General features: G+C 42.4%; 1 protein-coding gene across 3 annotated transcripts in view; it reads right to left on the bottom strand.

Annotated features, from left to right (window-relative positions):
* GRM7 (glutamate metabotropic receptor 7) overlaps positions 1-19,438 on the bottom strand; it is a 273,711-nt gene that overhangs the window by 78,810 nt on the left and 175,463 nt on the right. For all 3 annotated transcript variants that reach the window (XM_086755674.1, XM_086755675.1, XM_086755676.1), the window contains exons 6-7: positions 10,197-10,397; positions 4,587-4,726 (exon numbers count right to left, since the gene is read on the bottom strand). In XM_086755674.1, coding sequence (XP_086611800.1) covers positions 4,587-4,726; positions 10,197-10,397 — 341 coding nt within the window. The remainder of the gene's footprint in view (positions 1-4,586; positions 4,727-10,196; positions 10,398-19,438) is intronic.

The raw sequence follows: 19,438 nt of genomic DNA, 5'->3' as shown, positions 1-19,438 counted from the left end.
AACATATGCACGCTTTGCCTGCCCCTCCATCTGTCTGTACCAAATTCCCTCCTAAAAAGTTTTGAACTTGCTGGCCAATTTGAAGGACATTTGCTACAAGCAGAGATTTCTGAAGGATGTGTCTGCAGGATTAGTAAAACCCAGTGGACAGTTGGAAGAAAGATTCACCTAACACTGAGCATCTCTCTCACCCTTTTGGTTCGGTCAGCCAGCCAACCAGCTGGCATCCGTGTAATTCAAAGACAATACAGGCTGTCGCTTGGACAGCAAATGATACAGGGGTGTGGGGAGAGATTTCAGGCACTGCAGGGAAATTGTGGAGACAGCTATGGGAAGGAGTCACAGGGAACATGATGGAGAGTGCTGCTGTGGTAGGGTATGCAGAAGACAAATCACTGGAAAAATAAGATTTGACAATTTCACAGGAGTTGTGAAATAAAGATTTTTTTTTTTTTTTGACAGTTCAGGGATACTTGCAGAGGCTTGAATTTGAAAACATAATAAACCTGAAACCTGCTGAGTTAACTCTATATAGAGAAAGAGAAGCAATATCACCAAATTTCCCATGAGAACCGACAGTTCCTCTAGGAGTGATCCATTGCTTTATCCTTCAGGTACATCCGTTCCTCCAGGAGACATGCATTTTTTTGGCAGGCACCCGAAAGCATTACAAGTTGTATTCACACAGGCCAGCCAGGTATCGGAGCTGGTCAGCCAGTTCCTTGCATTCCTACAGAGCCTCCAGTTGGGCAACCTCAAAGTGCTTTACTTACTAACAAATAAAGACACGCATGGCGAGAAGACATCTACTGTTATTGGATCGATGGTGTACATGGACTACATAGAGTCATCCCCACTATTTCCTATTGCTTGAACAACACAAGCATTAGAGATCTAGTTATTGCTAATGTAAAAAAAAGACCAACAAACCAACTCATTTGAAGAGCCAAACAACCAAAAACCAGCTGGTACACGACACACCTCCCTTTCCCCGCAGCAGATTTCCTCCTTTTCACCACCAGCACTTCTGGCCTTTGAAACACATCATTAAAGCTAAACACAGTCAGAAGAGTTCTCCCCGTAACGATGCAACCGCCCTGTAACACATGAGCGCAGCCTCAACGCCACCACAGTGAAACACAAACCGAGTCTCAGAGGCTAACTCCACTGCGGCCAACAGTTTTATTGGCTAATTGCATTAGCTGTGTCTTTGTGATCCAACAGGCTCTGGGGGTCATGATCCCGGATTTAAATAGGGATGCAGCTGCCCAAACTTCTGACCCTAAAATTCAGGGCAAAGCATTTAAAATTGCAGGACGACGCAAACTGTAAGTACTGTGTACTAAATCTGCATGCAGGGGGCTGGAAAGGGGCTGACAGCTTGACACGACCTTCATAAAAGAGAGAGAGGCCGGAGGTGCTCTGCCATGGCCTCTTTGGGGAGGTGGGTGGGCATCTTCTAATCACAACTTCACTGCAGGGAGAACAAAGCACTGCAACTGTTTTTCATGGAATACTGGCCAAGCCATTTAAAATCAGACATCTGCTCATTTTATCCTTGCGCAGATATCTGTGAAATACAGCCAAAAAGTGTTACTAAATCACACACGGGGTACTAGGCAAAGCTGTGCTAGGTTGCTTGACATCAAGCAAGCAAAAGAAAATTTGGTGATTGTAGCCTCCTTATGGAAAAACGACATTATGTCCCAAGTTTGTTACAGCAAAAAGTCAGAAAATATTTTTTTGGTTATCGACCAGATTCTGACCTCAGATACAGAAACGTGAATCCAGGGTGAGCCAACTGCACTCAGAGGAGACACCTCACATATGGACTTGCTACAGGGAGGGCAGAGCCTGGCTCCCGTGTGCGTAGGGAGTAGACATATGCCGTTACTGAAAGTTTCTGCCAGACATAAAAAAGCAAAGGTGATACAAAGCTGTGGAGAAGCAATCGGGATTGAGAGAATTATACAGACAGTCTCAGACATTTCATAAAACCAGGTTTATGAACTCATGACCACAAGAAGAAAACAAACTGATACAGCACATTTTAAGACTTAGAAAGGTGTTGTGAAAATTCTCTTCAGTCTATCTTCTGTCTTATGCAATAGAAAGACAAACAGACAAATAAGTTATTCATGAAAAAACCTGGTATGGCTATCAAAATTAATCAGCCGTGTCCCCCATACTTCTGCCTCTCACTCCAAAATGCTGTGAAAGGGAAGGCGACGTATACCGTGGTAGGTTAGACCAACGACAGACTGAACTAGTAGCACTACTTCCAGGGAAATAAAACGGCAAAATATTCTTGCTCCTTCTTTGAACGAGGACAACGATAAAGAAGAAAATATTTACTCACCTGGGATGGTCTTCAGCACTTATTTACCTGCTGCCTTTGAGATCTGGAGCATCCTTACCATCAAGGCCTGCATAGTAGGGCAAAACAACTTTTCTCTTTTGTAATTGAGGAAATTCAGGCACACAGAGCTAAACGACACTGCCTGAGACGACAAATCTCTCTGAAAACAAAGCATCGCTTCAGCATTTTCTAAATTAAAATTAGCACCCTCACCAAAAATCCTTTTGTTTCCCCTCTTGTGTTAGTATTAAAGAAATAAGAATTGGGGAAATACATTCTGAAGCGTTATCTCCACAATAATTATTGAAGACAAATTGCAGCCTTTGGTAGTTTTTCCTGGGATGTATTTAACAGTAGCTATTATTTTGGTTGGTTATTTTGGGCTATCATCGACTTCTCTAATCTCCACAATTTTCTTTATTACGGGAAGAAAACACAAACAGAAACTATCACAGCAATGCTAATCCTGTGTGAGAAACTGGGACCCGTAAGGGAATAGAGAAGGGAAGTCAGGGAGAGAATCTCAGCTACTGAGACAGCCCTGCAGCCGTGAGGATACGAGGGTGAGGAAAGCGTACTTTTCATGGAAACATTTAACACAACAACAGGATTACAAATCAAGCTCTGTTAATTTAGCTTTAAATTTTAATGAATCAGGATGTGCAGTTTACATAAAGAAGGATTTACTTAATAAAATATGAATGTTTTTGCTAAAAGAACTGTAGATTGCAAGTTAATACAGTTTTCCTTAAATAGAACATCAAAAGTTTAAAAACACAGAAAGATCATACAGCAAGTCAAAATGAGCCAAAATTCAAGAGCAGCAAAATATTGTGGTCAGTCTCAAAGACTGGACCCTTGGTAATCCACGCTAATGACTTCCTTTAACAAAAGCCATGGAAACATTAAAAATAGAAAGAAAGCGTCCCACATTCGGTTACACTCCCGGCAATGGTGTTTCCATCTGCCTAGGTAGCCCACTGCTTGCATCCCAGCGGAGCAGCGGCATCGCTGGAGCAGCAGCTCAGACCTCCCCACAATTACTGGGTCTCATCCCCCAAGTGCAGCAAGCGATTCACGCTGGGTCCACGCACAGAGATCCCCACGCTGGGTCCATGCACAGAGACCCCCACGCTGGGTCCACGCACCACAGAAGCCACGATTGTGGTGACTGCACGCCGTGTGTCAGGTACGTCCTGGCCACCTCTGGAGCATGTATTAGGATGGAACCATGCTCACACAGCCTTCCCTTTCACCCTGCACCCTGTTTTCACGGTAAGCCGGCAGCAAAGGCAGGGAAGGAGCCATAACACACCAAGGATGGATGATGTTAGGAGAGGGAGTTGGTATGACCTCAGGTGGGAACTTTGCGAGAAGAAAACCCTCTTGTAGAAACTGGCACTTCGCTTCAGGAATAACTTGATTTTATTCAGGCTCTGTTGCTGGAGAGCTGCCAAACTGAACTGACAAGACTTTGTGCTTTCATAACGATCTACAAGGAGCCAAACGACAATAAGGTTAAACCAGCACCACTTCGCCGTGAATTTGGGGCTCAAGCAACTTGCACAAAGTCAAGCAACAAGCCTGAACCCAGATCTCCAGAGACCTGCCACGGACCATCCTTGTACGGACGAAGCTGACACAAGAGTCTCCAGCTTTCTCAGCCACCACTTGTGTTTTTTTCCTCTGGGAAACATCAGAGTATCCTGAGGGTCTTTGATCACCTGCTCTTACGCGCTTGTTTTTCCTTAGGCGTCATTACAAAAAGGCCATCTCATTCATATGGATATCTTTGCTACATGCTTAAAAGTAACACCGGAAAAGTGAGTCACTCAAAAAACATTTAGTTTTAGCTTTCCTAAAACTAGAAAGACTGAGGAGTGTGACTAGAACAACTGAAAAGCATCTGCAAATGAAAGCCCACTGGTTTCAAAATGCAACGCATTACTGCTTCATTTTCCAAGTTGGCAACAAGGGACTCCAGACACACAAGTAATAAAATCTGCATGCTCACCTAATGTCTCTCAGTCTGAGGAGCTCTGGAACTTAGGGTACAGAGAAAAGGTTGCAGGACAGAGTAAAAGAAGATAACATGTTTAAAAAAAAAATTACATTACGTAGCTGCAAAGAAATAGTAAAGATCCCTATTAATTTTTGCTGGACTGAAAAAAGCATTTAGTGACTACACCCGACAAAAAAGAGCAAGCAAAGAATAAAATAGACTCACGTTGAGCTGGAGGTCATCTGTCCACTGGCCGACGAGGCGGTAGCCCGGGGTGCTGGTGTTGGTGGTGTGGTACTGGAAGATGTCGTAGCGCCCCGGGGCATCACCGTTTTTGTTGAACATCACTGGAGTGCCAGCACTGCCTGGGGGAAGAAAATAAGACAAAATCCAAACAAACAATGCCAAATATTTACAATATTTATTTTATTTAGTCACAGTTGAGAGCTTTCAGACCAGCAATGTGTTTCAGGCAAAGGTCATCGATCACCCCAACCATCTAAAATGGATTCTTCAGGACACACTGGCATCATCCTAGCCCTCTTCCAGAGATTAATTATCACTGCCCAAACCTACTGACTAAAAATAAAACAAAGCAAAATTAGATCAGCCTTGCTTTAGTCTAGCTTTGCACAAAGCAAGAAATATCAGAAGGCTTTTCTTCCTGCCCTCCAGCCTCCCTCCCATCTCTCTTTCCTCAGAGAGTTCTTCAGTGAAAATCATTCCTGTGAATGGAGCCTCTAAATTTATTTTTTTCCCTCCCCCCAGAAAATGTTCCATCTGCTTCTGAGAAATACTGCTGTCAGAAGTCAACCCAGGTCTACTGAATCTTGACTAGCATCCAGAAATAGCTTCCTCCTCCACAACATGTTCTTATTCCCATAATCAGCATGCAGTTGGGATGGAAAAGAACAGACTAGGCTGTAGAAAGACTGTTTCTCATGTATCCGTCATTTAGGCTCCATGACACCGACACAGGCTGCAAAGTATCTCAGTCAGGAACAGTTACAGATCAGGATTTTAATTACCATGGCATTAGGTGGGAACCCTTTCTTAGATGAGAACTCAAAGCGGCGTTGCATTTCCTCAGATATCTAGGTGAAAACTTCAAGGGTGACATTTATTTCAAGACATATTAAAATAAGTTTCAGTAGGATAGAGTAATATTGTGTCAAGATTTAAGATGATGACAATACTTCAGCATATCTACATTCAAAGCTTCCTCCTCCAGTGTAACATTTTTTTCCCTAAAGCAATGAAAAATCTCTCCTGTTGTAGCACTGAACTTTAAGATTATGGTTTTCTTCATGATTCCCATTCTTCATTGAATTCCAGTGAGTGAAAAAAAGATTTGAAGGAGTGAATTAGCATAGTTTCCATTCTAGCCCTGTTAAATTGTTTCCTACAATCCTCCGAGATCAGATACAGATTCAGTTCAAAGGCTGGTACAGAAAAATCTTCCACTGAAATCTCCCCTCACGGGTTCCTTACGAGCACTAGGCAGATATTTAATTGTCATTACAGATTAATGTAGCCGGAATACACTTACAGTGAAAACACGCTAAGTGAATAAGAAGAAATGGCTGTAATTCCTAGGCTTCTTCAGGACGTCAGCACAAATGGTAAATGGGATTTAGCTAATCACGACTCTTAAGGCTGCATATTATTAGTTAAGCTCTGTTTTGTCAGAGTTGACAAAAAAAAAAAGCACAATTCAAAGAGTAGGAGATGAAGTGAGGCTCCCAAAAATGCAACAGAGAGACTTGTGGATTTCCCACATCCCGACAAAACCCCAGCATGGACATGAAGAAGTGCCCATGTCTGCATGTCAGGAGGCAGCCCGAGAGCGGACGCCATCGTCACAGCCATGCCAAAGCCAACAGTGCCAAGACAAACTGTTGCTCAAAGTCTTCTGTAGGCTGAAGGGGAGTATCCAAGAGCACGTCTACAGACACTTTCATGGGCCATGGGGAACGTTGCCCAGAACCCCTCCTGGCCAAGCCACAAGCCACAGCCACCCCACCACAGTGCATGGGGTAGAGTAAAGCCTCTCCATCCCCCGGCCAAGCACCCAGAGCAGGTTACCTACCTGCCTGTGGATGGTGCTGGCAGGACCCCTGTTCCCTGCTCAAGGGGCAGGCAGTGGACAACAGGTTCAATAAGCAGAAGGCTAATGTGAAGGATAGGTGCTGTTATGGACCTAAGAGGTCCTAAAGTGAAAACATATCAGGAACTGTCACTCCAAAATGTGCCATTTCTGTGTTTTGCAGGAGCAAGAAAACTTTTTGTAGGTTACTGCTAATTGTTGCTTTGCATAGCTGCATGCAGACAGCTTTTAAACACTGACATGTAGAATAATCCTTAAGATCACTGGATACACTTGGGACATTGACCTCATGCATGGATACAGATACTTGATAGTCAGCAGTAAACGGCAGTTTCTATTTTCAGGTAAATCACCATTTACATGTTAAAATTATACAGAAAAAACAGCTATGAAAAGTCTGGCATCTGTAGGGAAGATAAATACCTACAGAAATGCAAAGAACTGATAATCTTGGGTCATAAGTCGAGCAGAAGTGTCCTGTCTCCTGACTTTGAAGGTGGAGTAATTGGACTCCTGGCCAAGGATCTGCATAGTAAGTGCAAGCCTTCTTTGACCTTTGTGTGGGCGCTGGTGCGTGCCTTGGTGCTCTTTTTGTACCACTGCTCTGTAGGGACCCACCAGTTCTGCTTTAAATTGCTACAGCATTTCAGTCTCCACTTGCAATTCAGGTCCCTTTGTGAACTTATGAAAATAATAAAAAGTAATTTATGAAAACCTCATTACAGAGAAGAAACAGTATTTTCAAAAATGATCCTATTTGTTATTTGACTTCTTGATCTTCTACTTATTAAAACGTATGGTTGTTCAGTTGTTTTTTGATAATTTAGGATTTATTTTCCCTCTATTGAAATTTCTAAGAATTTTGCTCAGCCCCAGCAAGCACTTCAGAAACTGAGTGTTCGCCTCTAGACTGCAGCTTCTCGCTCATTCAGCGGCGATGACAATTTAATTCATCTCCGGTTCCCCACAAATAAGCTGCCTTCTCACTACGCAGACACGGAGAGTACATGACACCCTTTCACCTGCAGGATGCATTAAAAAAAAAGAAAAAAGACACGATCTGTCTGAATTTGTAGGATTTCGATCTCTTAATCACCACAAGATGAGAAATGAATTAATAGGAGGAGGATGGGGTGCGAGACGGGTGTAAGGAGCTGAAGCATGTCTTTATTATTCAGTTCAGGTCTACTGCAGTTGGAGGACCTGAATGGCTTGTATGAACAGAATCTTTATCCTTTTCACTGGCAAAAATACAACCACTTTGCACTTTGAGATTTTCAGAATCTCACTGCGTGAGCACTTGAGGTTCTAAGTTTTCCATATTTTGGGCCTTTTTATTCTCAAGGCAGCCTGACGACATCAAAATTCATACGGAGCTCCTAGCACAAATACAGACTCTCTTCATTAAAGTGTTGCTTGAGCTCTTTCTGCATGAATGTCATTACCTCTGCAAGGAAGAAAAGACTCCAAAAGTGGGTTCAGATAGGATGATTTCAGCTGCACAGCGATGGGGAGATCTATCATGTGCAAAGAGGATCTCAAGCTCATGGGCTCAGGATGCTGGAAAATGGGCTATGTTTTTTTTCTCTCTGGCATGCAGTTTGGACAAAGCACCCCCCACTGCTCTACTTTCTGGGTTTTACCTCAAATTTAGGTAGAAGACTGGGAGAAGATGATTTTAAGCATAGACTAAATACTGCTTTCCAGTAAATACTGCTAAACTCCGCCCCTGGGTAATGAATCTCAAAAAGGAATTGGTTCTTCTCCCACAGGGAGTGCCTACACCCACACAGCCAAGTGAAATTAAAAAGATTTAAAGTTTTTTCAATTTTACCACCATTCTCCTTTCCATACTAAAAAGCAAACCACTGCTTCAGTCCCTGTGCTGGACATAGTTACATGTATGCAAGCAAAGAAAAACATCACGTGGCCATGTAAATCAACCACAAATGGAGGGAAAAAAAGTCATCCTTTAAAATAAAGTCTGACCAAGGAAACACAAACAAGGAAACCAAACTTGGTGCAAACCACTTCTTGGAGCTGGACAGCAGGCAACATTAGTTGGACACTCAATTTCTCATAAATTATTTCTTGGCTGTATTAGATGACCATTCAGCAACTTTATATGCAAGAACTGTCTAGAGATGACCATGTGTGAGCAGCTTCTCAGAACTAAACCCACCCAAGTGCAATACTGTACATGTACGCTGCACTTCTACAGGAGCTTTGTCCTTTAAAATTAACCTTCCAAGAAGAGGAAAGCAGAACTCTCCAGACCTCCTCAGATCACTCATGTCAAAACTTGCTCCTGGCTGTAGTTAACACCACTTACTTCAAGGAAAGAAATTAAAATGTCCTCATATTCACCTTGCTTTTTTAAGATGATTTATACAGGAAGGAAAAATATCCTTGCCCCAAATGACCAAGCTTGACCATGAAATACCATCTGTGTTCCTGCCTTTAAGTCTCTCAGGTCCTATTGGCAACGTGTGGATCTTGTTAAGTTTATTAATAAAAATGTTTATTAGTAGATCGCAGTAGGGAACACCTCTCCGTGCTGCCCAATAAGAACACGAAGCTTGTGCAAGCTCCTCTTCCCAGACAGCCACAGCCCTGGCTGCCTCGCACATCTCAAAGGATATTTTTTCAGTACTTCCCTAAATATGTTTTAAATATGGATTTGGAGGTTTAACGTTTGTCTCCTGGTTAAATCTCAGATCTCTATCTTACACAGAGCTAGGGCGGAGCAGTAAGACCTCCTTACTGTGAGTACTGTGAGTACATTGGAAGGGTTTACGAAAGTGAAATAGCGTCAGGCTGCTGTGATGTTACCTGCTGTACGTGGTCTGCTCTGGTGCCTCTGGGCTGGTTGCAGGTGAATACTTGTTAATGAAACAAATAAAATTACAATAAAACATACCGAAGCAAGGAAATTTTGCTGATATTCATACATTGCAATGAAGAGAGAAATAGATGGAAGTCCATTGTAGTGTACGAAACAGCTGCTATTGCAACCATCACGGCCACGCTCAGGAAGCACAGGTGGACAAATGATGAGCAAATGAAGGGATAAAATTCTCCCATCCACGTTCTCAGGATGTTTTGTCTCCTCTGAAGTCTTACTAGAGGAATGAAGGCTGGAGTAACTACTATCTAAACTACATAGTTCTGGCTCTGCAAGCGGACCTGGCCCTTCAGTTGTCCTCTCCCTTAGAATCATAGAATCTTAAAGTTGGAAGAGACCTCCAAGATCATCAAGTCCAACCATCAACCTAACATCACCATGTCCACTAAACCATGCCCTTCTCTTGACCATGCAAGCTAAGCTGGGTTCAGGGTACCAGAATTTCATCCAGTCAGTTTCCACCAAGTACAGGAAACAAAATAAATAAAGAGGAAAAATGATGTGTTATACTAACAAACTTCTGGGGTTTCAACGGGCATACTTAGTCAGAGACAAGCTTAGGCTTTTACCCAGCTACTCCTCCCACAGGAAATCAGCCTTCTGGAAGGCATCCTAAAATAGCAGCAGCCATTTCTCTCTTTGGACAGTAGTAGCCTATTTGCCTTGGCTAAAACATGATGTTTTCAAACAGATGCTAAATAAACATGGTCTTCTGCCACAAACCCCAGTGAAACAATAAAAAAGTCTTGATCTGCATTGAATGAAAAAATATATACAGTGAAATTAAATGGAGAAGTCACATGGGTGAATATGGCCAGCTCACCGTTGAAGTTAACGCTGCGTATGTACTTGAGCAGCTTTTTGCCCCCCGCGTGCTCCATCTCGGGGCAGACCCCCGGGTAGTCGGCGCAGAGGTCCTTGTTCATGTGGTGGAGTGCGTGGGCCATGGCGTACACAGCGTCGATCACGAACTGCACCTTCCCCTCCTGCTCGTAGTGGGAGTCTTTGCCAATTCTCTCCTGTCCTGCACGTTAAAAGCACACAGAGGAGGACATTAAGAAACAGTATTTTCCTGATATCAAATACAAATGAATCCTCTCAGAGCACGTTTAAAGCACTGCACATTTTGGTCAATACAATAAAACGTTCTGAATTATGGTTTTACTAATTAAAACAAAGCCAAACCTTCTTTCTTGATAGTAGAATCATCAACACTTCTTGCAAGTTATTCTACCATAATCCAGAGTAACAAATCCCACCGTAACCACAAACCTGAAACTCTAACCTACAGGAGAGAGAGAAAACATCACAGTCCGTATGCTCCCCAAGTACACCTTTGAAAGAAGGAAGCATTTAAAACAAAGCACAGCTGGTATTTTAAAAATTCTGATGTTTTGTTCTGTCGCAAATCCCCGTCTCTAATTGAAAAACAGAGCCAGACTGAGGGAAGAAAGAATCACTTGAGATGCAACTGAAGGGGCGCTCCGGAGAACTGAGCGAACGCGCCTGCTGTTACCACTGCCCTGGGAAGCTCCGTATTGCATTAACCGTGCACCTCCCTTCTGCCCAACCTGCAGAGACCAAAATGTCCTTCAGAATCCACTGACTGTCTTTAAAATACCGGAGCAGGCAAGAAATTAAGGAATCCAAACACTCAATGCCATCCCAACTGCAACAGGGGGAAGAGTAGCGCTTTGAAAGTCATTCCTTGCTCGTCGCAGCACCCAGCGCTTTAGAAATGACAAACCCTCTGCCAAAAAGCTGAGAAAAGGGAGATATTTTGCAGATGGAAAAAATCGGAACACAGAAATTAAACCACAAAGACCCCAAAGAACCAAATAGCAGAGGAAAAAGGTGAATTGAAATATTTTAAGTGGTAGGCTCGTGCCTTAACCATTCTCTTCCTCTCAGACTTGAGATGAATACATAACCTGGAAACATGACTGTAGAACCAGGCAATAAGGTGGTCGTCTTGCTTTTATTGTTATGTGAGCAGATAACTGCAATTAAGCAGCAAACCAAACAGTACTTTCAGAGCTTGAAGCAAGGCACAACAGGTTAAGAATTAGAAATTCTTGATTCCCCCCCCACACTGCTTGAAACTGTCTGCTTACTTCTTGTTTTATTGTGGCCAGGTAACATCTGCATGATTCAATCTGTCCAGCTGCAAAACCTCTGTCTCACTGGGGTTTCGCAAAATATAGTTACTGCTTGTGAAGCGCTCCGAGCCACATCGACGAAAGCACCAAGGGCCATCTATTATTTTCCAAGGGTAGCAACACCCCATCCCGCGCGTTCCACCTGCAGCACAACACTTCTTCCTACCCCCACGTGGGTCTCAAACACCTTCCTGCAGTACCTGCGGGTCTGGGTACTGCCCAGAGCTCCAAGAAACCAGCCCTCAGAGTCATCGCTTGCAAATATTTGAGAGAGATTCAATCAAAGCAAATGCTCGGTTGGAGGATACAAGTGGGGAAAATTCCTTTGTTAATGTCCTTAATTAGAAATAGGGATGAATGAATTTAAATTAGCTGATTGATACCAATAAGGAAAGGAAATAGAGTTGTTAACGACTGTGAGATTTAATGATTTTAAGAGAGGCACGAAACCCATTTTCCCATTGCTGCTCAGCTAACGTGTTCTTACCTCGCCCTCCTGCGTTATGAACCACGGCCTCACCGCTGCCACACTCTGCTGTCCAGAGCCAGCCTGAGCCACCTCCCTCCATGAACGTCGTAATACGTCCACAAAAGTGATTTCCTTGAAGATAAGCAAAACTACAATCCCCCATATGAACATCTTTAACCATCTACACTTCTCCTTCTTTGGTTCCCTCTGTAATTACCAAACTGCACCATTGACGTCTGATCCACACACCCTACATACCATGCTTGAGACACCCTCTACCAAAGCCCCTCCAATTTTAGATCTCGGCTACCCTGGAAACACTGAAATCCTGCAAATAATTCAGCAGGGGAAGAAAGCTTCCAGACTGTGAAGATCCACACGCTGTCCTTTTCATCGTTTCACTCATCTCTCATTGATTACAGACCTTATTACATTTCTAGGCCCTGACAAGGAAAATGCTTTTAAGTGGTTTCAGCTCAGCTCCATAACCAGATTATCAATGCAACAGAAACGTGTGCCACGGGAAGCGAATCTGGGATTGAAATGCTGCACGCAAACAATACTGATCAGGCATATTAAGTTCCAAAAGCACGGTTCACCACATCCACAAGAGGAAAAAAAAAAAAAAAAAAACTTTTAGCAGTGAAGATAGCTGTGAAAGGAACCTGAGAAAAATCCACTTAAAAAACCAAAAGCAATGTTAACAGCATCCAAGTAAGATAGTAATAAAAATTTGAAAAACTTAATAGAATTTCCAGTAACAAGAATGCTTTCTCCTACTGAAACCAGCCATTTAGTTGAGTATTAAACGTGGAGAATTTGTGTACAGTAAAGTCCATATATGGAGTCAAATGTAACTGCCTACCCAGAAATCAGGCATTAATGTATATAATTAGAACAAGAGTGTGCTACCCTTCGTATAAACACAGCTTGAGTTACCTTTTAAGGAGACTAGGTTAGCCCAAATTTGAACTAGCAATGAACCTGCAAAGCAATGGCCATCTTTTACATACGCCAACTACTCTTCAGACTTCAACACTACACAAACAATTAAAATATCCAAATGAATGGGCCTGGCTGAATGTTCCCTCTAGTTTACATCAAACTACGGTCACAGTAATGCAGTGAGCAGCAAATCAGGCCCAAAGTCTATTTGCAGAGATAAACATAAGCAATGGGCACAATTTTAATTCCAACTTCAACCCTAGCATGGCAAATATTTCCCCCTCTTAGGTTTAGCTGAAGAAGCAAACAAAGCTTTACCACACACTTCAGGAATTTCTCCTGTATATATATGGGTGTACAGAAATTCAATTATTAACTGTTCCTGAAAGAGAAGGAAGCCCACAGAAGCCATCATCTTCTTACAGATGAAAGCCGCAGCACAGGTGCTGCGCGTGCCTCCTGACTCAGGAGCGGTCTCGAACCCCCAGCCCAGCCACGTCAGGACATTGGGGGAGTCTCAGGGGAGCGGAGCTTGGTACAAGAGAAAGAACCAACAGATGAACCGAGGTGTTGGGTGCAGCAAGAAACCCTGCAACCCTTTGTGCTGTCAGAATACATCAGAAGAAGGTGAACATAAACCCCATTTGTCTTGCAACGTGTGTATCTTCTGTTGTTCTTACATGCCCCTGTTCTTTAAAGGTTGCTTTTCTTTTTTTTATTTTTTTAACTTATGATCATCAGGAGCCATGCAACAACATTATTTTCTTCAGCAGTGAAGTAGCTGACACCCGAGACATATGCACACAAAGTGATTTCAAGAGAATGCACTTTTGTTCCATGGATTTGAAATGGAGTACCTTGGGATGTCAGGAGAAGGGTGAAACACAAAAGCAATTTATTGACATGAGCATTTTTTGCTTCCAAAAGATCTATTTGAAGGTGATGACAAATAATTTAACCTCACTTCCTACTAGAGTCTCAAGTGCTCATCATCATGATTCCTAAGAGACTGAGCAGCTAGGTCTCTTGCTTCAGGCGAATCTTCACAAGAGATAAATACTGCAACAAAGAGAGGAAAAAAGCTCCAAACCCCGAGTAGTGATTACACAGAAAGAAGGGAGTCCTCTTGCACAACCTCCTTCAGATGACATAGAAATGAGATGCAAGTTTAAGAACTCCTGGTCACACTTTTTATATCTCTGTAAAGGCGATGCTTAACACCTCCTTGTATGGAAAAGGAGCTGACAACATCGTTTTTCACATCACATTTTTTCAACATCTCTCCTTTGGTTGACTTTTCTGGATCCATTGATAATCACACAATGTAGGGAATATGTTATGATGTATAAACAGTGTTGCAAGGACAATTTCCATGGCATACAATTCATAGACAGACAACAAAACCCCACTTCATCAGTGCTTCCCTTGGATGAATTCAGACATTGGTTCAGTTTCTGAAGGATTAAACATATTTTCAAAGGAACTTACATAATAGTATTGCTGAGAACCCGGTGATAGTCATCGTTAACAAGAGATTTAATTTAAAGATTGCAGAATGCTCGCAGTATCAAACAAGCAGCTATTATTTGTGCAAGTTAGAATTCAGCAGCTGGTTAAGTGCTGACAGAAAAATAGATACTCTTCATCCATCTCCAGCATATTTAGCATCATCAGAAACCTGATGCCTGTGAGCAAAGAGACATTCATGATGCCACAGCTACAATTATTAGTCGATAACCATGCAAGCGCCCATATACGCCGTTTCATAACGGCACTGATGCTTCCTCCAGCTACACACAGCGCAGAGAGCTCAGTCAGTGCAGCTGCAACGGTTCTACTCATGGCACTCCAGGAGCATGCACAACAGCACCAAACAAATGGGTCTGTCTTTACAAGACAAGCACGTATGTCCAGGGCTCTCCAAAATAAGATCAGAGCTATCACTCCTCAGCTATTCACCCATGGCGCAGACACTACTGTATACACAGGAGGTGTAAAGTCTGAAGGCTTCTCCAAATCAACTCTTTTTTTTCTTTGAAAGGAGTTGAGTACTAGGGCTTGAGAAAAACTAACAATATGCTAGAGTAAATGCTGTAATTTAAACAAGCAGAGTATGACAATCAGGCCTCTTTGCAATATAATCCATGTATTGTCGTTTTACAAAGACATACAAGATCCAATAATACAGCTATGTAGTTACAGCCGTCTATCCAGCCCATCCTAATTGAGAAGATCTCATTATAGACAAAGCCTTTATCTCAAGACCATCAATCCAATCCCCATGGATTTTCTTGGGGAAAGCAGATGAACTTTCGAGTTTCTAGCGCTCACCACAAAAGAGCTAACCATGCAAAGAACATCCTTCTGTGCTAGGATAAAATTTCAGCCCAAACATCATCTCCTTCAGGCTACGGTGAGCTGGCAGAGTCTGGGCAGCAGCACGGCGCAGGAAGTGCAGAGCACCCACCCGTAATGCTGGTACATGCCATTTGTGTCTGTCTTCTGACGGCTAAAGGAACCTCTTCCTAATCTCCTCTGCAGTGCCAGCATAGCTCTACAGCCTCCTGCAACTCTGCTGGAGAGAGATAACCTCAAATTGCCCAACAAATTCAGAAATCAGACCAACTGTTCTACGCCAGTAACAAGCAGGGAAGCTTTTTGTAACTACAAAGGCTGTTTTTTTTCCTTAAGTCGGTATATGCTTGACCCACAGTCAGACATCTGCCACAGCAGATACGCAAAGAGAGATACAGCTGTACTTAGCAACTCCGGCAACACCACCGAACCCACAGAAAGCAGATGTAGTCAGCTTGAACTATGCCTAACCAGCTAACATTCCCTAATCAGACTGTGGAAACCAGGCTCTCACAATGCCTTGCAATGTATTCCTCATCTGAGAGAAATAAAAAAAAAAAAAAATATTCCTGTACTATAGTTGGTCTTCATTCACAAGCATTAGAGTAAAACCTAGAAGGAGCATAGTGCAGCAGAAAATCCTACTGAATTTGTTAATCCAACACCTGAAATAACAATATTACACACTAAGTATCATAATAATAATTCAGTGGTTTACAGAAAGCCTTGGTGCAGTAAGTTTTGGGAAGCTACATCCACTTCCGTCTGTCAATGATTTTCCTTAATTACACTCATTCAACCCACCATAACATTTCTTTTCTCAGGTCAGCATGTGTATCTAGGGGAATAGATGTTAGATTAGAAAACTGACCTAGTTTTCTTACCTAAGAGGTTTTCTCTGCATTCAACATTCCTATTAAAACATACGCAATGGCTCTCATCTATATTCCAGTGCTGAAGTGCTACAGTCATAAAAATTGGGCACCAGGCTAGCTGACACTGATGTACATCATGGACATTTTACAGCCGTACACTGCTAACACGCAGACGAAGAACGCTTCCTGTAGCAGTAATTGCCAGAGAAGCCAGTGACCGAGAAAATGTATAGAAGCAGCACTTTTTAAAGATTAGAAGGCCTAAACTGGAGCTGCCTTTATGTTTGAGCACTTCGGTAAAAATGCAGTTTGCAAATAGAGGAATGTGTGTGTAGGTAGGAAGAAGGCAGTCATTGCATCACAGGGCTTTGTTGGCAAATCACCTTGGCAATCAAGAAGTATAAGTGATTCTAAGAAATGCATTTCTGAAAGATAATAGAGTTTAGAAATCCATAAAACTAGTTTACCTTCACAATAAACTCTTCAGGGTTGGTTTACTGTTGGTTGAACCAACCATTGCAGGGTTCTTTTAGGAATTTCTGGTATATATATATTTTGAAGTACTGTGATGCTAAATGAGATTAACTTTCTGAAATGAAAGCATAGAGGTCATTAAGCTATAGTGTACACGTGGATGATTTGATATTATATGGAGAATATTTGGTTTAGAAAGAGTTGTGCATAGCCGCTCAACTTGCAAGCCAGTGCATAACATGGTTCATTTGCTCCTAAACTCATGCACATCACATTATTCAGGAAAAAAAGTCAACTTCTTTCTCATGAGTGTTAGCATTTATATCTTTAGGCAGTCTGAAAATCATTGAAGTATTTACAAAATAAGAGGCAATGCAATCTAGTAAAAGAGCAGAGAACTGAAATCCTGAATTTCAGATTTAAGTCGAACGTTGGCTAACCATGCATCCTCAAGTAAGCCTTTGTCTCTGAGCTACGACTATAGCTGTCCTGGCCTAGAGGAGCCACCCAAAGACAAGCTGGGCTTGGTAAGAACCAGTTTATTAGGGAGCATATAGATACATCTTGGATTTTTTTCCTTCTCCCCTTGAACATGGCAGTTTGAGAGGGAGCTTATAATCAAGATCACAAATAACTTGAAAAAGACAATTACCATCTGAAAGAAAATAAAAAGCAGAAGTTGTCAATGGAAACACTTTACAAAAATAGAGATGAGCCACTCACTAGCAAGGAAATATTATGTAAGTATCCCGAGAAAGAAGGGAGGAAGAGGCAGGCCGTGCTAGCAAAGCAGGAAAACAACTGCCTAGACCACTTATTCACCCGCATCAGAGCACGGGATGTAATTGAGGAGATAAATTTCCCATCCTGGTCTGCCCTTTAACCTTGTTTGCAGCTTGCAGGGCAAGCAAAAGAAGAGAAATTTTAGTCTTTACGCCTTCTGCTCTGAAATATTATATACCTTCACACACATGCATTAACACGCATTTCACACCTCAGAGCCTGGAGGAGAAAACGCGCGGAGCAATCTCCGTAACAAGAGCTAACCGAAAGCGTTTTTGCTCCTGTCTGTGTCATCAATCACACAGCACAAAATCCCGGCAAAAGTCCACCCTGAGATACAGGCGTGTAAATCCTGCTGCGTCCAGTGGCAGCTGGGGATGGGTATCCAAGCCAAAAATTGACCTAAAGCAAATTATTTTACAATTTGTGTATAGGATCCATGACAACCAGCCCTACTTTAAGTATTTCTGTATGTTAGCATCTTGACTAACTGCTGCTTAGGAGCAGACTACAGTTCAGGACTAATGCCTAGGCAGGATTTAGTGGGCATTAACAAAGGGACTTGGTCAAGATCATCGACCAAGATTTGCAATAAAAGAAAAAAAAAAAAAAAACCACTGATTTTTTTAAAAAAACTCATTCTGAAAAAAAAAAAAATAAAAGAAAAAATTAGTAAGAGGAACAGCAACAAAGCCTGGACCTCCACAGTCTTAGCTGCTCAACCACAGAGCTTACAAATCAGTCAACTTCTCTTTGCATCATGCATAGAGATAATAAGGTTCTCCCAGCTTTATGAAGCACAGCTGTAGAGAAAAAGAAATCATCCTGATGTACAGAAAATTGATCACTAAAGGGAGGTGATCACACGGCTCAGCCCCTGTGCAGCCCTGGACAGGCGTTTCAAGGTACGCTCACGTTGAGCACACCCGCAAGAGACAGAAGGGTTTCCAAGCTGCAGATTCTTGGGCAAAAGAAAAATGTACTGTGGACGGTTTGGACCTTCCTAAACCTGCAATTTCTGAAATTCTGAGGAATTCTTGATGTCTGCCATGGCACTCAGATGCTGTGATGCTGAACAGGAGGAGCTGTGAGCAGTCGGTGGCGCAGCCCTGTGCTGCTGCCTGCAAACACCGGGCAGCTTTCCGGCAGAGCTTTGGTTTGACCCTGCCATCGTTGGTACAAAACTGCCATCCCCAACAACCCTGAATAGAGCACCTTCTGCACTCACAGCCCTCAACACCATCAGCAGGAACCAGTCTAAATTTAATCCCTCTTCCTGACATGAGTTATGTGGCACTGGGAACAATTAAGGTCTTCTGACACCCTCCAGTCCAATAGACATTCATCCTAATGAAGACCATAAAGCTGTTCTCATAAAGAGTGAATCACACACACCATGGCTCCTGGCATTTGTTTAAAAAAAATGCTTTCGATATTGGCCATCTGCCATTAAGTTTCTTGAAACATCTCAGACAATTTATTTTTTTCCTAAGATGAGGAATCTTGATAGCGTTTTGAAAACTATTTTTCTTTCCATAGAAAATTGCACTTTGCTAATCTATTAATGCACTAGATCACTTTTTTGTAGTCAAATTATAAATAATATTCCCATATCCTCAGGCTCTGCTATTTGCTACATCTTTTGTTTCTCATTATTTTTCTTTCCCTAACATATGGCTTCAGAGTACAAGTCATCATCTTGCCTGCTGGTGAAAGAAAGACAGGATATTGCTATTAGCTTCCTTATTCAAAAAAAAAAAAAAAAATCCCAGCTACTGGTATAATTTTAAACCAGAGATAACTAAGTGGTTTGCCAAAATCATCTGGGCTGTCTGCCCCCACCCCTCCTTTTCCATGGTCACAAAACACAGCACAGTGCCACATTTGGGGTGACATGCAAAATCTTGGGCATCCAGACTTGGGCTCCTCCCAGCATTTTGGATCCATGAGGTATTGCCCAGAATCACCATTTGTTTTCAGAAAACACAAACCAAGCATAGATCTC

This window comes from Chlamydotis macqueenii, chromosome 10 (assembly GCF_036417535.1).
Source record: "Chlamydotis macqueenii isolate bChlMac1 chromosome 10, bChlMac1.mat, whole genome shotgun sequence".
NCBI lineage: Eukaryota > Metazoa > Chordata > Aves > Otidiformes > Otididae > Chlamydotis > Chlamydotis macqueenii.
Note: the sequence above shows the minus strand (reverse complement) of the source record. Positions and strands in the feature narration are given on the sequence as shown.